We start from the raw sequence: 21509 nt of genomic DNA on the forward strand, positions 1-21509 counted from the left end.
AAAATGCTGGACCCGCTTCCTGTCACGTGCCCTGCTGCGGCCTGATCATGTGACTCCAGTTGCTAAAAATGAAAGCTTTATGTAGCTGTATGAGATTTGTGGCGCTTGTTTTGATCCTTAATTTATTTTTCCAAGCAAGTTATCAGCTGACCGAGCTGCAGGTAAGACTGGGCTTTCTAAATGCAATAACTGTAGTCTTTACTTCAACAACTCTGTGGCGCATATATATTACTAATAATACAACAGGTTCTGGTGTAGCTGTATGTGCCAGAAAGGAAATTGCCAGCAGGATTGTTGTTTACATGTGTCTCCCCCCCCCCCCCCCCCTTTGTTATGACGTGTAACCACAGGTATGTAACCTGTGTGGCGGGACCATCCTAAACAGCTCTGAGGTCGGTCACTTTTGCTTCTTATCCGCTGGACGGATAGACGGGCGTTGCTGTTTGAGAAATGACACCACAAACGACCCTGAACACATCATCGGGTAGGATTTGCTGCTTTCAGGGTCCGTCGGAAACAGAATTTACACCCAAGCTAAGATTTGTTAAGCTATTTTGTGAATAACTGTTAAAAAAAAAGAAAATGTAAATGTCTTTTTCCTTCTAGTGACTTCCAATGCTGACTGTGTATTAACTTGTGGGAAAGGTTTCGTCTTCATAATCTCACTAACAGACAGGAGGCTGAGCTGGAGGTGGCAGAATTGGCAGTGCTAGCATTTTCATTAGGAAGTACAGCTCAATTTGGGGTTTTTTGGAGACACAGTTAGAGAGGCAAAGCTGAGATGGTTTGGATAGTGGGATATATTGGACAAAGGGTGTTGAATGTGGATCTGGCAGGCAGAATAAAAAAAGGAAGACCACAGAAATGATTCATGGATATAATGAAGAAGCACATGCACAGTTGGTAGAGAAGGATGCTAGGGATAGGGTGAGATGGAGGCAGATGATCAAATTTGGTAGTGACCCCTAAAGAGTGCAGCTGAAAGAGGAAGTTCTTCATTATGTGAACTTTATTTGTGTTTTTTGTTTGCCAGGTTGGATCTGTCCAACTGTTCACTAACTTGTGTGCAGGATCTTCAGGGAGCATCAACAGCTTTCATGATGTAAGAACAGTAAATACAGTTTCACATCTTTTTTTGCACAAATAATCCTCTCGTCTGCACGCAAAACAACAGAAGCTCCTGCTTACACATGCTTTTTCTTTGATTGTAAGGTTCTTTTTAATTCAAAAGGAAATAACTGCTCTTATCGCTACTCCACAGTTTACATTTCATATGAAAAATTGTAGTAAAAGCCTGTATTGGTGTACCGAGAAAGACAAATGACACATGTGCAGGCGATTCCTCAGAATGATCTTCATGTTCATAAAAGCATTCTTGAGCAGCAGGAGTTTAGGAAAGTTTCTATTTCTGGCCATGCATAACAACTTTTATCTCCCCTTCTGGCAAGCACTAAAATGATTTAACTTCACAAAAAATAAATATAACTGAAGCAAATAAGGAAGACACAGGGCGGCTGTGGTTGAGCAGTTTCTCTACCAAATGGTTCACATATTGAAGTATCCTTGGGCAAGATGTATCAAAGTTAAACAAAGTGTTTTAGGCATAGATACAAGTGCAGTGTGACTGGATGACTGATAGTTGTACTAGAAAGTGCTAGTGTTTTTATCTATGTGGTCGCTCTTTTAAATCCATCCTATAAATGTTTATATTACAGAGACCTCTCGTTCAATCCCCTTGTCAACATCAGTGATACAGCTTTTCAAGGATTTAATAAGTTAAACTACATGTAAGTATTTTACCCAAATTATGACAGATTCTCCTCAGTGTTAGATTGAGATTTTTTTTTTCTAACTTAATTTCTCTGTAGGATTTTACCACAAAATATAGATTGTCCGGGAAGCAACACATCTTGGGAAAAGGTTAAAATCAAAGAGGGAAATCGCCATTGTGAAGGCCAAAGGAATATATGCAACGAGACTGGACAACTGTGTAAGTTCCTAACTTTTGCTGTGACACATGCCATCTAAAACTACAGTTATATATGTTACACGTGACATCTATTCATACTTGTTGGTAATCCACAGCAATGAACTGTCCAGAGAACTCCCTCTGTGCCCCCTTCGGCCCAGGCTTCTTTGAGTGCAGCTGCGCTGAAAACTTCCGTGGATACAAGTGTCTTCGAGAGGTTGGTTCTGCAAGCAGCTTCATGCAAATCACCTTTTGATGCTAAGCTTTTCGATTATTTAAAGTTGTGCATTTGTTAAAACTGTCCATAGGGGGAGTTCCCAGCTCTGCAAGTCTTTGGACCTCTTGCAGCTTCTACGGTTGTGATCTCGGTTCTTCTGTGGGCCACCCAGAGACGTAAAGCCAAATCACTCTAAAGCTGAACCTTAGTCAGCTGGTTTTAATCTCAAACTGACTGTTCTTAAAGGGAAGATACTGATAGGGGAAAATGCTGACAAAGTCTGAGGGGACTTTTACAGGGCTTCTTTTAAATGTGTTTTTATTCATTTTACACCTTTTTGAGGTCTGTTGTATTTTTTGTTTCAAGGAAATTTACACGTTTGACCTCAAAGATGTTTCAGTGCAATTTTAAAGAAAAGATTTGCTCCGCATTTCAAATATTTTTGTCAAAAATGACCACTATTAGCACATCAATTATATTTGTAAATGTATTTGACTGACACCATGTGATAGAAGGGAAAACACTGTGTTTTACAAAATCCTTCAGAAACTATGTGCACTTACACAAATACTGTCTTCAGTCCTAAAACCTGTCTGGGCAGACGTGCTGAATTTCCACTTTACTGACAGCAAAGACTAAGTTTGTTTTAAGGGTGCAAGCTTATTTGACATTTTTAAAAATTATTTTAATAGTCCAATAGGTTAAATTCCTTTTTTTTTTTTTCTATGTAGTTGAGCGACACAAAATCCTTTCTTTTGCAACAAACCTCTTTTTGAAGTGTGATGTTTTTATTTACATCTTTAATTTCAATTTCAGACAAAACACAAAATGTGGAAGATACTTGTCTGTTACAGCCACATTTTGTTTATAGGCCACATGTGCTAAATGTCTTGAGATTCAAGGGTAACCTCCTTTGATACTCTTCTCCAGTGAGATTCAGGGTTCTACTGAAGATTTTAAAACAGGATATCTGTTTCTATGCTTCGAGTATCATGTTTACATTATGCATATACAGGATTTAATTGTACATTAACTGATTTTCTAGCTGTTAAAATGTTGTGTTCTCCCATTGGGAAAATTCAGTGTTGAAGGGCAGCTCTAGTTGCTCTATGTTCAATACATTGCTTCTGGCTAAATAAGTTGTCTGAATGTTAATGCACTGACTAAATATTGCAACTAATAAATAATTCTTGTAAGGAGAGAGTGCATCTACAGCATGCAGAATATTTCTCCTGGTTTTAACTGAACTTGGTGACGATATATGAGCAGTGAGAACATAAACTCCTAGCTGCTTTACCAAAAACTGTAGTACCTGGTTAATGTCTTACTTGTCTTTTGTCATTAAACCTAACTTTATGGGAGCCATAACATTTATCTGATGCTTCAACTCCAACTGTAATTAGGAAAAATTTCTGTCTTGTTTCAAATTGCATGCCATGGTTAATAACTAGTGTTGTGACGCTCAGTGGGATTGTATTGACAATTAAATGTTCTGTTTCTAATAAACAGTGGGTCTTATAACATCTAGCACTACTTTTTTTTTTTAATAAACAGAACAGCCTTGTCACATTAGGCCAGGAAATATATTTCCATTCATCCAATACTACCATAAAAACACACATGGACTCAATTTAAAAAGCATATGTCACTTCAGATATATATTTATTGCATGCTAAAAGCACAATTTGTTGTGTGTGTACAAGCTCTGGTGCACACAAACTGAGTTGTTCACTGGTCCACGTTTTTGACTCGCAGCACCACGGGGACAGAGGTACACGGGATCATCCCGAGCTCTGTGATGACTAGATCTACGAAATCAGGCGGCGTCACGTCGTAGACCAGGTTAAGGCGGCGGAGAGAGGACTCGTTCTCCCATCCCTCCAGCGGAGTCGTTCCTTTACGGGTTACAATGAGGTCGTCGGGGTCATCTGGAAAGCAAAGATGAGGATAAACTGGTGTATGGAAATAAAGTTGAGCAAAAGGACAAATTGAGCTGAAAGGCTCGCAGACATTTATGTAGCAACTGAACACTTTCCATACCGAGTTCATTAGATACAAAGGAGTCTGTCTGCACCCTGTCGCAGAACTTGTAGGTCTCACAACACACCAGCACAGGCACATTAAAAGCTTTGGCCACCAGAGCTATCTGTGATGTCCCCACTCGAGACATGACGTAACCATTAGCCAGCAGAGCATGAGCACCAAGGAAAACCTTTGACACCTAGAAGAGAATACCGTAAAGAAACTCATTGTGCTTAGAACCAAATATTTTGGGGTTTACTCTAGTGTAGCTCCATGATCACCTCTGGAAGGATGTAAGAGACAGCAGAGATAAGAACATAGGTGCAGCTGATGCCTTTCTGAACCAGGCGCCTCAGGGCCTCCTTGCCCTCTAGCCGAGGCCTGCTGTCCACAACAATAACACGGAATTTTCTGCTCTTCTCAAAGGCCTTGCAAAGGATGTGGTTGACCAGTGACGAGCTGTCAGGGAGGAGAGAGGAACATTTAATGTCAGGACAAAAATGCGGAAGGAAGGTTGCATCTAACCAAAACAGGGAAGAGAAAGTGTTAAGAATAAACAATTAAGCAATGCTCGCTAATAAAGAACAGATTTAACAGCTGAAACCAAGTACATGCACGCAGCTTTTAGAGACTTACCATCCATAAACTAGGATCACATCTCCATCACTGATCTTTTGTTTTTCTATGGCGCACTTGGCAATAGCTACACCAGCAAGAATAATCTTCTCATTAATGTAGGACTCGATACAGTTGAGCAGTTTGTTCTTTGCCTAAAAACAAAAGGAAGTGCATGAGTTCTCAAGTATCGGAAACTTAAAATGAACCACACAGTGTGATAAAAGTCTCACTACTTAAACAGATTATGTGATTGCAAATACACAAGTGTCACTAACCTCGTCTTCTTTACAGTTACTAGGAATATTAGAGATCTCCTTCTTGATGTATTTGATTGCATTACCCATGCTGGCTGACAGAGGGCGACACTGATTCAGAAAACTGAAATAAAAACAAAGCAAAAGGAATGATTTCATGTGTTAAACCAAAAACGTGTCAGTAGTGTAGGAAATAATGATGAATGACTAAAATCAGTATTTTTTTCCTTTACCTGATATAAGGTTTTAGCTTGTTGACCAAGTCTCTTGATAGCTCTTCATTTTGAGGTGTAGTGTAGTCCCTTATTACCTGAAGGGAAAAATGAAACACTGGACTTTGACTGGGCCATTACAACATTCTTTTCTTTTCCAGTCATTCTGTTGTAGATTTGCTGCTGTGCTTGCGATCGTTGTCCTGTTGCATGACCCAATTAAGGCCAGACTTTTAGGTGTCAGACAGATGGCCTCACATTGACTTTACAATACTTTTATATACATAGGAGCTCATAGTAAACTCAGTGACTACAAAGTGCCCAGGTCCTGTGGCTGTAAAACAAGCCCAGATGCAACTTTGAAAAGCTAAGCCATACCACCAAATTATTTTTAGAAACAATAAGCTTTCCCTATGACAACACTTCCAAACAAACCATACTTGTTCAGTGTTTTTCTAACCGTACTGTCATGAACTCACTGAGGCGTGTAGAGTCTGAGATCTAGTCCTTGAATTTTTTTTTTTTGCAGCTTCTCTGAGCATTACACGCTCTCAACTTGGTGTGAATTTGAGATTGTATCTACCTGATTTTAATGACCAGATTCACTTTTACAATGTCTCCTGATAAGTAAAAACATGGACCCTCTCCAATACTGGCCGACTTCTTTGTAACTGACTGGAGTCAAACGGTCACTGTGTCAGCCTTAGCCTTGCCCATGCGAGAGGGAACAGTGGGGTTTGAAGAATGAATGGTCTATGTTGGGACTGTACCTGTTTGAAAGCATGCAGCAGGGCGACAGAGCGAGCATTGGATCCTGCAACAATGCCGTGTGAATACTGCAAACCCAGCCTGACAATAGCGGGATGAATCACTGTGGAAGGAATGCTGCAAACCACAAAAGAGATTTAAGGAAATCTTAAGAGGTTACATCTTATAACATGACATAAACAACACACTGTAACATACAATTTAAAGTCAGTTTACCTGAGTTGCTGTGTTAGAGGAGCTTTGCGACTGTACTGGTGGAGATGAGAAAACAGGCTGACTTTGTAGCCATAATCTGAGCGCAGCGGGATCTGAAATGCACAAAATGTACACCAGGTCAGAGATTACAGCTGAGTTAATGAGGTGAAAACAGGGAGTCTGTAGACCGTGCTCATTAAGAGTTACATTAAACTTTGAATTCTGTGTAGACCTAATAGAAAGAAAACTGACAAAATTAAAAATTACTGTTATAATAAATTATGACTAACAGAACAGCAGCAAGCAACAGACAGCCTGGTGTTTAGGTGACCACAGCAAACAACACACATACTGTAAAACCTACTTGCCAACTTAACAGCTGTCTACATGGAAGAGATGTTTTTACATCTCTACCATTACGTTTGTAACAACCAACAATAATGGGTTAAACCGGATTAAGATAACAGGTTAGCAACTGAAACAGAACCAAAAAGGTTAAAGGCACACATTCTGTAAAGCCAGACGCCGATGGCTTATACCTTTTTAGCAGCATAGTGCTCTGGTGTCTGAAAGAAATGTTGGATACAGTCACATGCAATCACAACTGCTGGTTACTGGCTGCAATGACTCAACCAAATAAAGTTACTTTATTTTGGAGTTACTGTACAAATAACAGGAATTCTATTTATGTACACAACTGACTGACTTTTGTTTAATTAGAGAATGTCTCAGATTTAACTAGTAAAAGCTTAGATTTCCAAAAACGAACCATGCACCTGCAGGAAATGTCACACTTCTGTCCAATATAACATGTTGTAAACATACCAGCAGTGTTTTTTTCCATCAACTGAATTTGTTTACAATACAGTATGTTAGATTCAAACAAAAATAGTTACTTGAAGCATTCAAGATCAAGCCATTTTCATAAAATAAGTCAAACATTTCCCGATGAATCTATCCATCCTTACAACAAATTAAAAGGTTACTTAGAATCACTATGTATCGTGTGTATTCAGTGTGTCTTGAATCATTTTTAAGGGTCTTCAGAAGTTCCTCACAGCAATACTGACCTGTTGCCTTTCCAACTTCTTGGCAAGTTTCTTTAAAACGTCTGGGTTGTCCACTTGAATGTGTTCTGGGAGCCTCTTCACCACTGAAAATGCAAAGAGTGTTAATATTCTCCAGTGTGCTGACGAGCCAAAAAATTCTGCTGGTCGTTTGTGAGATGCTAAATAGCTCTGAGGCCTGTACTGCGAAGCAGGATTTTATGTTATCCAGGTATCTGCACTGTCAAATTTGAACAAAGACTAAGGCTACATCCACACGTACACAGGTATTTTTGAAAACGGAGATTTTCCGTTTTTTAAAAAAAATCCCGTCCACACGTGCAGTTTTAAAAAATATCTCTGTTCACATGTAAATGCCCAAAACGCAGTCAAACGTTGTGAAGAACATGCCAAATCCTAGCCGTGTAGAAATGTTGGCCAATTAGACGTCTAGAAGCCTGGGAGGGAAAGAGTAAACAGGATGTAAGCATGTAAAAACTGCAGATAGTAAGATTAACAGTAACAGTATTTTGTCTATATCCGCCATTGTAGAAATTCATCTCATGTAAACAATAACGTGGCACACAGCGTCACGGCAAAAACGGCAAACACCTTTGACGTTGCGTGACTTAATCTCCGTTTTCCTCATCCACGCAAAAACGCAAAAACTGAGTTTTCGAAAATCTCCACCCTGGCAGGAGTTTTTAAAAATCTCCATTTTCAGTGAACGAAAACGCCGTTTACGAGTGGACGAAAGGTGCAAACGCATAGAAAAATCTGCGTTTTCAAAAATACCTGTATACGTGTGGATGTAGCCTAAAGCCTACATTCAAATTCTGTGTTTACATTTATTCTTTACTCTTTACCCATGTGTTAATGAAAGAGCTCTCATATTGATAATTCTGTTAACTTGCTGAGTTCTTCCCAGGCTTCAAATAGGCTAAACTTTATCAAGTCATGTCTAGCCTTACTGACCAAAGCACTTAAAGCTTACACTTTTAACTCATTCACTGCCAGCCATTGGCAGTGAATGAGTTAAACCCATTGACTCATTCACTGCAATTGACGGCTATAGACGTCAATGGCAGTGAATGAGTTAATATATTATTATGTTACAGTCATTTTCCCCTCTTACACACTCATATTGATGGTTTGTCTGCGGCAGCTGTATTGCTTTCAGTCTGTATTACATGTTTAACGTCTTCATATTTTCCCATATTTCAGTACAGGTTCACCTTCCAAAATCAGTCGCTCTACTGCTGATACACTTATTACCATTGCAACGATTTCACATGACCTTGACCTTTACATTTAACACTTCACTGGCACCAAAACCTTGTTGGTGAAGTTACCACCAGTCAGTCTTGTTTCAGCATATTTCCCTGCAGCCAATCATGAGGCCAACGTTTGACACTACAACAATCACTGATCACTGTTAGTCTGTATTTATCACAGCCAGCTTCTGTGTTGGCATAAACAGCTTCTCAAAGTTCTACAGGTAGCTGTCTGTTGTTCTGACTTGATTATTTCGAGTTAGATTATCCAAAAGATAAAACTGAACGCGCAAATGTTAGGTGCAACAGCAGTACCTGGCTGCAGATCACTGGGCGGAGCTTTTGGTTTGCTCGTGGCTGCCTGCTGTCCTGTCTCTCCCTTCTTGCTCTGTTTGCTGGCCCTCTCAGCCTCTTGCCGAGCTCTCCTCTCAGCTTTCAGCTCCGCTTTAGTCTTTGTTGGCTTGTCCGCCGGCACAGAAGCCTCCGAGGCAGGCACAGAAACGGGTGCAGTAGCAGGCACTGCTGAAGGAGCTGACAAAGACCATAACAGACACAGATGTTAGGATAAAGAATGAATCACACTGTGCACCCAGATACAACAACACTTGCTGCTGCCAAAATGGGAGGCACCTTTCTGCACTGTGGGTTGTGTCGGGGGCTGGGATGCTGGAGCTGCTGAAGTGACCGGCTTCTTCTCCTTCTCATTTTCCTGTGATGCCTTGTCATCTTTTTTCTCTTTGATTTTTTTCTGCTGTTTCTTCTCTTTCCTCAGCCGTTGCTTTTCCTCCTTGGTTAGGTCTTTGCCTTCACTCTGTCACGTGACAGGAAGAGGCGTCAAGAAAAACCTAACTATTAAGGAAAGCATTTATCCACACAAAAGGCTGTAATAAATTTCAAGAAAACACCTAGACTAACCTTTGCGCGGTCGATTTCATCTTTCCTCTCGGGTCCATCTGTAAGACGAGCAACAGAGGATGATAATATTAGATTATTTAGCATTATAACGTACTCCTGTTACTTTTTCCACAAGAGGCGGTGATACTAAGGTCGAGTCTGTTAGCTGCTTTTAGTTTACACAGTGTCAACGAAATCAGTAACAAAACAAATGTAGTGCATCATCGTCACAGCACAGTGACAACTAGAAACATGAGTATTGTACATTTTAAAACTACTCGAAAAGATGATGCAATACATTCTCTGTCTACGGCATGAGTACCGTTTACATGCTCTCGACGCTAACGTTAGCAGGTCTAGCATCTGGGAAATTAACTTTGCTACCAGCTAATAACAAAGTCTACATAATAAGCGCTGTGAGTATGAGATACTTCTTCGTAACTCCTGCAACTAAAGAATAAGAACCAAAAGGAAAAACCAAATGAACTACAGCTATTTACACACTCTGAAACCCACCTATCACTCCACTGTCAGCCATGTTTACGATGCTGCTTCACCTCCTCTTCTGCTGTAGAAACTACTACCATAGAAACGTATATCGCCTCCTGGTGGATGACGTTGTATGTTGATGAGTATGTACACATTAATATTAAGCATATTGAAAGCATATTGATTTGCTCTCCTGATATTTAGACTGTAGTATTGATATTTTAATCTTTGCCTTATGTCCATTAAACATTAATACTATTTTCCAAATAGTATTAATGTTTAATGGGTGTTATTAAGGCTCACTCAGTGACATACTGTTATTTATTTTATGTTTAGATTTGATTCTAAAGGCCGAACTTGCTACATCAACAAAAAAAATCTAAAACTATCAAACTTCCTACATCATTCAGTAGCCTACTGTGAAAAAGTCTTGAGCATTCCCTTATTTCTTTAAACAAAAAACCTTTTGAGTATTATACATATGAACATTACAAGGGGACATAAATAAATAGTGTTATGTATATACAGTTTTGGTTACTGCACGTAGAATTAAGTACTGCACAGTGATTGCACAGTAGAGGGAATCACTGTGCAATACATAGAGGGAATATTGAATATTGAAGTGAATATTGGAATATTGATCTGGTCAGTTAAGTAGCAGAGGGGGTTGTTGATCAGTTTTATCTGTTTTGGTGTGAATAAATTCACAACAGGTGCACTAGAGCGAAAACAACGAGACACCCCCATAACACTAATTATTTTACAGATGGAGGCCACTAACCTTTTTTCCAATTCTGGCATTGGAATGTCACATTGCCAGAAGGCTTGATGTGTCTCCTTACACTGTCTCAACAGCAAGGAAGAGATTCCAAGAGACAGGCAGTCATTCTAGGAGAACTGGACGAGGTCGTGGAAGGTCCTTAACCCACCAACAGAACTGGTATATGCTCCTTTGTCTAACAAGGAACAGGGTGAAATGAACTACAAAACTACAACCGGACTGATTAGGAATGTTATTTTGGTGACTTTGCTGTAATGATAAAGGCAAAGGTTCATAATGAAAATCCATCCATCCATCCATCCATCCATCCATCCATTGGGTAGGAGATATGTAAACCCTGGACAGATTGCCTGTCTATTCCTGATTAAAATGCTGACGTTAAATATCAGTTTACTGTCTATATTATGATCCAGTGAATTACAACTTCAGCATCCTGGCATTTGGTCAGTGATTTCAATAACAGCAGCAGATTTTGCTGGTTTTGACAAAAGGTTTGAAGTGAAAAAGTTGGTAAGGGATGTGCAGCGCTGTTCTTTGTATGCTTATTTGCATCCCCATTACATCTGCATGCTTAGAGGAAGTTTATTTTCATGGAGACAGCTGGAGTGTCATTTTTGTGTGTATATTATCCTCCATCACAAAATAGACTGAAGACAGATTTTATTGTCCCACATTGTAGGAAATTTGGATCAGGTTTCCACCCAGGCTGTATTTATAAAAAATGTTTAAACACACATGAAATATGAGTGAAACAAGAACAAAAATACACAGACATAAGCATATGTGCTATTTATAGACCTGTACAGTAGAGTGCAAAATAACTGTAAAATTCATGCAAACACTAAAAGAAAAAAGATCTGTCATTTTTTACTGATACAGCCCTACCTCATCATTTAAAACTGAGCTTGAAGTTGGGATAAAAGAGATTTATTCTAGCTCTAGTCAGGCAGCACAGTGATATTCTAAACCTCCGAGTGGTACTTGGTTTGTAGCTCATATAGCGCAGGGTTATTAGATTGTTGGCTTGCCTCTGCACAGCCTGTTTGTAAATAGTCTGCAGGCATGTGTACACTCCACACCCACACAGAAGGCAACCAAGCTAGAAACACCATATTACTGTATATATACATCATGCGTGCTATCCATGGTACTGAATTCTCTGGCCCGGACTGTAATATTGGCTTTTCCCATCTATTCTACAGTGTCTATCCCTGCACTGCTACACCTGCGCTATTTTTCTGTTTAAATAATTTACTAAGTTATACTTTGCTGCCATTTTAGGCCTCATATTTATATCATCTCATACTGGGTCAGAGTCTATTCTGCAGAATAAGGTGGACTCAACTGCTACACTTAATGTATCTTTGTGTTTTTCCTCGAGTACACAATGGACTGAACGTGAATCAGAAGAACAGGAATTCAACACTGTACATCGTCAGTGATCTTTTATTTGGTTTCTAGTCACATATTACCATGAACAATCAATATAGTGCTCCTAAAGAAGATTCACGTTGCATCTGTGCTGTAAAATCTATTCTATTCACCACCTCCATATTAAGCAGCGCTACACCACAACGTCACTGCGTGTTTGACTCCCAGCCGGTGTGTGCTGACTGAATTCACGGCGCAGTAGCTGGTTGAAGGGGACCAAACCTCACAGAAACACCTGACTTGGTTCCGTTTGACCAGCCACAGCAAGGCGTGTTGCTTCAGCTGCGAGTGGCAGAGCAAGAGGCAGAGCAGGAGGGGAGGGGCAGTCAAGAGGAAAGGTTACAGGGGTAAAGGTCACGGAAAAAGAGGGACATGAGAAAGACGAAATACGGTAGGAGATGGACATCATCTGCAGGCAGTAAGGGCTGCTGAATCCTCTTCAGTCTTACCTGATGGAACACACAGAGAGAGAGAAAAGGAGAAGTTACAGCACAGGAACAAGTGCCTCCATGTTACCAAGCCAATAGTTCCTATTTAGAGGCTTGAGAACTCTGACAGCCGGTGACATCTCTCCGTTTCCTTCCAAATCCAGCCCACGGCAGTGAACTTTCACCCTCAGTGACAGCTCCTGCATCTCTGCCCTTCCCTCCCCTCTTCCCTTTTTGAGAGCTCCGCGGTTGCTATAATGGGTGACAGCTGTGCTCTGTCAATCCTCCTTGACTGTCAGCAGTTGGGGCAGGAATTTTTCAAGAAGTCCCTGAGACCCGATCAGCGGCCCTGGGAGTAATGCTAACTGCACACGTGCCTGAGCTGAAGGAGAGGGAACAGGCCTTTCACCTGTTGTCCTACCACACACACACACACACACACACACACATGGTCATGAACTCTGACACCCCCCAAATGGTAAATGGCCTGTATTTGTATAGCGCTTTACACAACACACACACACACACACACACATATAAAGTAGACAGACACCCTCACACAATTTTCTGAATGAAGACAAATGAAAGGACAATATGAGAAATGTCGACGTCGATGCTCAGGTCCCCTTGAAACCACACACTTCCTTACATTCCATAAGTGGCGTATTAATATGGGGATATAAGGAAGCATGTGCTCACAAGGGACAACAACTGGATTCGCTGCTCCTCGAGACACAAAGCACCCTTTCATAGCCACGCGTGAAGAGTAGCGGGAAGAACCGGCTTAACAGCGGTTAACTGTGACAGAGTGAGTGAGTGAATAAAGGAATAATGGAGCATGAGAGGCACAGAATGGTGGCTTCTATCATCTCCATGAAGCTAGAAGCAATTTGTATGGGTTAAACCTGACCATTGTTTTATTAGACAAGTAAAAAGTGAATTTTCTGACACTGACAGATGACGGGACTGATCATACTGGCAGATACTTGATGGATAATGCCAGTGTGATGCTGCTGAAACGAGTTTAAATAACTCAGGCAGGTGAGGCAAATACCGACTCCCATCAAACAAAGGTCATCGTCCTTTTTTTATTTCCCAAACATCGTGCCATGCCAAGTCAACGTGATGCCGACAGTTGTGTCAAGTGATCCTTAAGAGCGGAAAAAATTAAATTCATTTTAATTGCAACCCCTTATTAAAATAGCTTGAGCTGATTATTAAAAAAATGTGTTTTACTCACCTTGGTCTGGTCTCCTTGCGCCTCTTGTGGTTTTCTCACGGTGAGTAAATGGGGTTAAGATGAAGGCCTCAGTCCACCTCTCCTTCACAAGTGGTGACTTCCTCGATAAATCTAAACACTTCTGAACCAAATGGCCACCAGAAAGTCTGTCTCGTCTACTGTAATTAGACTAGGACGACTCCTCTGAGAGGCACCAGATTTCCTGATTCTTTCCTGCATCACATCTCAGCTTCCCCTCACCTGACACAACTGGCTGCCATGTTGTGCTGTGTCTTCAGTAAAAGTGAGAGAAAGCTGGTTTGATACCAGATTTTTACTCATATTGTGCTGAAGTTAAGCTGAAACCACACAAGCACAGTAACCCGAAAATTCTGTTGCCTGACATATGACTTTGTCTCTTCCTGCGCTGTGAACTAAAGTTTTAGAAGGAGAAATCACAGGAGTGATTCAAAAACAGACAAAACTCAGACCAACCTTACTCCTCATCCCTGAAGTTGTCCTCTGCCTTTTATCCACCCTTTAAAGCCAAGCTCATGAAACTAACCCTCCGCTTTCTGAAAACCACTCCCCGGCTTCACCCTCAGCTCTCCTGTGATCACCCATCCTCCTCTGTATCTGGTCAGTGGATTGTGCCCACAGCAGGCCTTGCAGATCGGCCTTTTCTATGGCTCCAGGAGCGGCCCCCTCCAATGCGGCCTCCCACCTGTTGGTGTCCTTTAGAAGCCCGGGCCTCTCCTGCGCCTCCTGTCCGGCCCAATCAGCGCTTTGACAGAGGGGAGCCAGCCTGTGAAATCACACCTCTCAGCTGTTCACACTGGGCTCGAGACATCCTACACCCCTGCCGTTCCTCTGTTCAGGCCCCCCCCACCCCACCCTGCCTCTATTTTACACCGAATGTCAATGGCTCCTTTTTGGATAAAAAAAAAGAAAGGGAAAGAAAAAAGAAAAGAAAAGGGGATACAGGGAGAAACAAGGAAGCAACTGCAAGAGGGGCGTGTTTTACTGGGTCTGGGGGTACAGTCAGAGCAGCAGTTACGGCAGGCCGTGAGTCACAGCCGAAGCCAAGGTTGAGTTTCAGCCCTCTTTGGCTTCTTTGATTCACTTTAGCTTCATTGCATCGTTTACCGGGGAGGAAAAAGTGACGTATGTGCTTATCAAGTTCACAAAATAACATTTCAGGCCCCTTTATGCGGTGATTCGGGCAACTGAAACAGGTCCCTTTGGGAGACATCACATGATAAGAAGCCTGTATGCTTCACAGTGCACCAAATGTGGCAAATGCTTTGACAAACTATAAAGTAAACCTCTGTCCACGAAGCATGGCCAGAAGGATATATAGGTGCTCCTGTGGCATCATAAAAAGAAAGCAATAAATTCTTCAGTGGCCACAAGATGACCATTCTGCCACCATGACTCTTAGAACGCAAGCACTCGATGTGAAATGAGCCACTTTAGGAGGCAAAAATCCAAAGCCTGGAAGAATATGTCTTTTCTCAGGATACGTGCTGCCGTATAGAATGACAGGTCTGAAGGTGTGACAGCGCTGAAGCATCTACACGCACTGATCACCAGCAGTGTAGAGGCAAACAGGCCCAGGCTCAGGGGGTTCATTTTCCTCTGCAGCAAGCACAAGCTGCCCCACTAAGGTCAACACCTGTGTTCTAAAATCAGCGCCGGGGTTGGGTGTGATAGGAACCCGGGCCTCATTCACAGAAAGCTCAAGCTCAGAGAGAGGGGCTTATATTGAAACCTAACGCTCTCGCTATTTTCGAGGCACTTGCCGTCCACAAATAGCAACCTGGCTGCATCTTTGTGGCTCCCGTTTTTTTTTTTTCACCCCACAGGATGTTGTCTAAATTCGACAGTTGTTCAATATTTCCCATGGCGCCGAGCCAGGGTGTATCACAAATGCAACATTTCCACTAATGCCAGCGATGTGCCACGGCCTTGCTCGTTACATCTGAGCGCTTGGAATATCGGATGACTTTTGTTGCTGAGTGAATTCTTGGTCGCTCGCACCGGACACGATGGTAAAGACACAAATCATAATCCTTGTGTTCCTCTTTTGCGGGAACAGCTGATCACTGTCACATACTGGCGCACAGGCCGGGGCTTTGCCAGCGAACGCTCTCATCTAATCATCTGTTTCTCCTTCATCATGTGTCATCCATCATTCAGAAGAGCTCACCTTACCCTCTGATTTTTTTTTCATCTGTCTACACCTTTTCTGTTTTTTTTTTAAAATTTGACTTCCAGTCATCCAGTCTGGTGATTCTTTATACTTCCAGAACTCACTGTAAACATGGACACTGGATGACAGGATTTTGACTTGCTCACCAATTTTGAGATCAATTAAATCAACATGGGGGAAAGTCAGTGAAGGGGCTTAAGTGCCCGAGCTGCATGTTATCTTCAAATTGGGCTAGGGAGGTTATTTTTAACTACCGTTCACATACCGGGGCCCCCGTTTGCTAATCACTTTGTTCCCCTCTGTCATACCCATCTGCCCTGCTGCCAATGTCCCACTGCTTCTGGGGAGGTCACAACACACTTCACTTGGCAGGAGGAAATAATTTCCCTCAGGACAGCAGACAGGAGCTTTGAATGATGAACTCCAGAGCAGTTTCTTCAACAGCGGATAATATGGAATTCTATTGGTATAAATAAAGTGGCAGCTGACACCAGACCAGATCTTGCGCATACACACGCACACGGAGTGACCCCCACCTCTTTTAGCAGGAAAGCTCCTGTAGGAGGTAGTGGTGGTGGTGGAAGGTGGGGGTGGGGGGTTAATAAATAACTTAATAACTTAACAACAAATAACTTAGAAGTAAGACTAAAACTGGGATTTGAGATTGTAAAATTGGCATCATGGCAACAGATAATAGCTTAAAGTGTCTAAAAAATTCACACACATTTTTTAATGTATTCTAAAGGCACACTAAAAAGATTAGGAGCTGGCCTAGTTGAAAAAGCAATAGTGAGCTGCTTAATCCTGACAATGGTAAGACGGTACTGTGCTGCTGACTCATTACGTGGTCTGATATTAATGGCGCTCTCTGTCCTTCCCTGGGCACAGCAGTTGCCAGCATCGAGGTTGACACAGCTGCCAAAGGAAGCCCGGTCCGTGTCGCGAAGCAATGGAGCAGAAAGGTCAAAGGTCAGCAGCATTTATGCTGAAAGAGAGAACAGGTGATGGAGAGGTGAAAGAAACTCGCCCACATGATTCAAGGAGAGGACAGAAGGATTTAAACGGATGCTCTGAGGATGTGAGATTTAGGAGTGAGGAAATGCAGCAGTTGGTGACGTCAGCGTCTTTATTGTTTGGTGTTTGGTTAGAAAACAGCAAAGAGTTTTCATTTCATTTCACCAACAGAGAAAAAAGTTTGTTATTAATGTGGCACCCTAAGTAATTCAATTCAAGTCAGCACCAAATCACCAGAACAGTTGCCTCGAGGTGCTTGGGACTAGGCTTCAGTCTGATACTGAAGCCATCCAAAGGTGCCAAAACAGGAAACACATCCCACACTTTTCTCACCAGCCCGACAGTTAGGACATGAAAGGGTTCTGGGTGTTACACTGGAGCCTGTGTCACCCTAGAAGGGCCTACTGCAGCAGTCAGAGGTGACACATGAGGTCTGATTTTGGACGATAGCAGGGGACAAATTAAGTACAATTTTATTAAACGATCATATTCACTGTGCTATTGTACCAAAGCATGGTAGGATGTTTTGTGAGCTCAATTACATAATGGCAATGACAGGCTGAAATGACTTCGCAGGCAAGCACATCTAACTGCTAATATTAAAAATCATAGCATCTATTAGTATTAGAAATGACTAAAATGACTTGTTGGAATGTTTCTGTAATGGTTAATCCACGAGTATGTGCCAGCTCTTTAATCAAAGAATGTTTTGAGTGCTAAAATGTAACTATTGTTGTTATCCATGAATTTTCAAATTGACTATTTGACAAAATGTTTTTAGTTTTAGATTAAGATGCCAAATTATATTTATTTATTTTCATTTCTGAACAGAAAAAGCAGTTTTAGGGGTTTCTGAAAACCTGATTTCAGGTTTTAATCCTGCCTAATAAACAAAAATATGATTTTTTAAACAAGTTTTTGGTCTAATAACTTTGTTAAACACTGTCTTTCAAATAATAACTGGATCACTTTGTGAATGTTTCTTGTCATAGAAACCAATACCTGAAGGCGATGTGACACCATACATCCTCCTGTGTATCGATATACAGTATGTGTGTATATAAATAGTAGTAAATCAGATGGAATTTTTACTAAATGCCTCACTGTAGAGGATAATAAAGGGTAATTATAAGGGAAGATATTAAACTGTTACTTGTTCAGGCTCATTATTTCCTCGTAAAATTTCTTAAACTGAACCATTTAGTTTGGATAAGGTTTAACAACTATGTTGTGTATGTAATAAATATTTAGTTTATTTTAATATTTATTTAAAACAACATATGCATTATTGTTGATAAAACAACCAAGTCTTTCACAGAAACAGAAATCATCAAGTGCATGAAACCATTAAAAAAAGGGACTTGATATAAAAATGATACAGCCTAAAAATTAAAAGAATAACAGGATAGTAATTAAAACCAGCAAGAGGGCAGCAAAAATGCAACACATTTAGTTTAAAACCAATAAAATAAGCATACATTCAATAAATCAATCAATAATTGACACTCGTTTTAAACAGTGTAACTACGTGAAGATGCTGTGCACATTTCCATCACAGTTGGTCATGACAAAAGCTCAGTTTTTCCTCACATTAAGCATTCCTTTTCCACGTGATACTTTGCAGTGGCTCCTGGCAAAAGAATGAGCAGCCTATGGACACCCAAGCACCCGTGGGGGTCGTGAGTAAGTCAGTTGTCAGTTGACTCCCACCAAAAGGGAACGACAACTGCAGGAGAGCCAGAAGCAAGGGAAGGAAGAGAAGCAAGAGAAGCAACAGCAGCAGTGGCACGGAGATGAAACACTGATGAGTTTTATGGTGGTCAAAGAGTGCAGGATCAGCTGAATCAGCCGAACAGCTGAGAACACTTGAAGCGAGAGTCAGCAGTGAGCATCGATGATGTCTGTTCTGTCCAAGTGTTGCGCTCTACCATCTGAAAACTGCTTTTCAGGCAGTTTGGTGTACTTCTCAGTGACTGCTCCTCAATACATCATCTGCAGAGATGCTGAGCGGACACAGGCAGAATTGGAAGGAGCCCTTTGTGGAAAAAAAAAATCCTTTAACATTAACATTTAACAAGTTATTTCATATTAAGGCAATAACAATTTCAAGATTAAAACAAACACTATTTTTTAACACTTCTGAGCAGTTTAGGTATATAAAAGGTCGCAACAAATTATTTTTATCATTCCAAATTGCAATTATGATAGTGTGGCTTAAAAAGAAATACAAGAACAACTGATGTTTTAAAAAAAGTTTAACATTAAAAAACAATTTTTCCTGGAAAAGACGTTGGTGTTGTGTAAATTTAATGCTGCTTATATTACACGGATAGTATCAAACTCGCAGTATCTCCATAACCAGACAGTTCAGCCATATAAACTCATTTGGGGGATGTAAGGTCCTAAAAGTATTTCAGGTTATCCTGTTGACTGCTGGAACAAGATAATAAAATTCTTGCTGGTGTTAAATGCGCACTCATTAGTACAAGATCAAAGGGCGACTAGGGTACTTTTGCATGTAAAACTGAGCTACCCTTACATGTATTGACTTCTTCCACTTATAATACTTGCTAATATGGTGCTGATTGCCAATGTGATTATTACATTTTGCTGATTAAAAATGTACAGGATATCTGTGTAAGCATGGCTGAACAGCCACATTTGATCCTGTCATGTTAATTTTTGATTTGATATCATGACGCCTTAGACCAGGGATGCCACACTCATTTTACATTGAGGGTTACTTTGATATTAAGTGGGCCAGAGGAGTGAAACTGCACTTTCTGTCAGTGTAAAGACATTTAGCGACATATTTAATCCCAGATATATCTTGATATGAGATGAAGTGTAATTTCAACAGCACATCTCAGTCTCTATACATGATCAATTTTCTTGTAGCTCACTGCTCAGACTGTCCTATATTTATAAAACATTAAGTTTTTTGTTGATTGATGAAATTTCTATAGTCCACAATGAAAAACATAAATTCGTCTGTCATTTTATTGTTTATCTTTTACATATCTACTTAAGTGTAGTATGAAAGCTTCCAGGGGAGAGCTTTATCAGCAGGAAAAGCTGTAAAACCTATTAAAATATAGTTAAAAGTACAAAAGTTATATTTTCCCAAGTCATCCAGTGGGCCCAACTGGAATCTTCGCTGAGCAGATTTTGACCCTCACACCTTATGTTTGACACCCTACCTTAGACAAAATCATAAGTGTAAAAAATACAAAATAACCTGTATTTTGTATCACTCAGCAACAGTATTTCATGATCATAAAACAGCACAACACCCTCACACCTCCAAGTTTCTTTTCTCTCACGTCTTCCTGACGATTGAGTTGAATGCCTTTATTGTCAGTGGAGGATGTGTATGGATATGTGTGGGTTGTAAAGCCATACAAAATACAAAAACTACAGGTTACATAGAATTTAGGTCTTCAGTCTGTACTCTTAAAATATATCCAATTTAACTCTGCACCTCTTCTTATCCTCTTCAGCCCTCTCATGGGAGGTAACAGCTGTCCTGTCACCCCAAGTCACATGACATGGGCAGGTGGGAGAAACCTATGTGGGACATCTAACTACCCTCCTCCCCCCATTCTGTCTCTCTGAATGTCAGACACACACACACACACACACACACACACACACACACACACACACACACACACACACACACACACACACACACAATCTCTACTCTTCAAGGGTGTGGCCATTTTGCATTGCTGGAATGTGCGCTGTGTTTGTAATTCATACTGTATGTCTGATCTGCCCCAGTGTTGAAATACCAGAGACAAAAATCTGTCTCGTTCCAGTCCCTGCTTGTAGCTGGTGTGCTGCTGAACTCGACGTCTCGGTTTTATGTTCAAACATTCTCGCTCACTTTGATGTGCAGGGAAATTTCTCTATATCGATCGTTTATATCACATACTTGGAACTGCTGGTCCTTTGCTTTACAAGACAACCCAGGTGCAATATTCATTTAGTGTATATGTACAAAGAATTTCCTTCCAATAATCTAGGAAACATACTGCTATAAATTAAACATTAATAACAAGAAGGGCACACTCACTGGACACTTGATCTGGTATATTTTGTTAGTATTGGTTTGCACCCACTCCCCTACTCCTCGCCTTCAGAACTGTCTAAATTTTCCAGGACACAGATTCAACAAAGTGCTGAAAACATTCCTCAAAAATTTGTGGTCCATATTGACATGACAGCATCAAACAGTTGCTCTAGATTTGTCTGCTCCACATCCATGATGCAAATCTCCAATTCCCCCACATCTTAGTGGATTGAGATATGGTGACTGCGTCGTTTGAGTACAGTGAACTCACTGTTGAGATAATTTGATCTTTGTGACATGGAGTGTTATCTGTACATTAACAATACTCAGGCATGCTGTGACTTTTTTGCAATGCTTAGTTGGTACTAAAGTTTTCCAAGAAAATATCTCC

General features: G+C 40.8%; 3 protein-coding genes and 1 long non-coding RNA gene across 4 annotated transcripts in view; 2 read left to right on the forward strand and 2 right to left on the reverse strand.

Annotated features, from left to right (window-relative positions):
• The first annotated feature begins 39 nt into the window (after positions 1 to 39).
• atraid (all-trans retinoic acid-induced differentiation factor) lies at positions 40 to 3709 on the forward strand. Its single transcript, XM_005734345.1, has 7 exons — positions 40 to 161; positions 351 to 484; positions 1034 to 1102; positions 1716 to 1787; positions 1869 to 1990; positions 2086 to 2186; positions 2278 to 3709. Exons 1-7 carry the CDS (start codon positions 69 to 71, stop codon positions 2380 to 2382), a joined length of 696 nt encoding a protein of 231 aa, XP_005734402.1. The 5' UTR covers positions 40 to 68; the 3' UTR covers positions 2383 to 3709.
• Positions 3710 to 3812: 103 nt separating this feature from the next.
• Positions 3813 to 10066, reverse strand: eif2b4 (eukaryotic translation initiation factor 2B, subunit 4 delta). Its single transcript, XM_005734347.2, has 13 exons — positions 9986 to 10066; positions 9491 to 9528; positions 9206 to 9386; positions 8891 to 9106; positions 7326 to 7408; positions 6277 to 6368; positions 6063 to 6177; positions 5314 to 5390; positions 5102 to 5204; positions 4845 to 4978; positions 4490 to 4667; positions 4227 to 4407; positions 3813 to 4114 (listed from the first exon to the last, which is right to left on the reverse strand). The coding sequence occupies exons 1-13, from the start codon at positions 10005 to 10007 to the stop codon at positions 3915 to 3917; spliced, it is 1620 nt and encodes a 539-aa protein (XP_005734404.1). The 5' UTR covers positions 10008 to 10066; the 3' UTR covers positions 3813 to 3914.
• Positions 10067 to 12167: 2101 nt separating this feature from the next.
• LOC102202302 (uncharacterized) lies at positions 12168 to 14640 on the reverse strand. Its single transcript, XR_311767.1, has 2 exons — positions 13839 to 14640; positions 12168 to 12619 (listed from the first exon to the last, which is right to left on the reverse strand). It is a non-coding gene; the product is annotated as an uncharacterized LOC102202302 (long non-coding RNA).
• Positions 14641 to 16887: 2247 nt separating this feature from the next.
• Positions 16888 to 21509, forward strand: part of nme6 (NME/NM23 nucleoside diphosphate kinase 6) — an 11753-nt gene continuing 7131 nt past the window's right edge. The window contains exon 1 of the mRNA XM_005734495.1: positions 16888 to 16998. Within this exon, the coding sequence (XP_005734552.1) occupies positions 16888 to 16998 (111 nt within the window). The remainder of the gene's footprint in view (positions 16999 to 21509) is intronic.

The sequence above is a fragment of the Pundamilia nyererei genome, unplaced genomic scaffold, assembly GCF_000239375.1.
Source record: "Pundamilia nyererei isolate P.nyererei 1_Seehausen unplaced genomic scaffold, PunNye1.0 scaffold00058, whole genome shotgun sequence".
Classification (NCBI taxonomy): Eukaryota; Metazoa; Chordata; class Actinopteri; order Cichliformes; family Cichlidae; genus Pundamilia; species Pundamilia nyererei.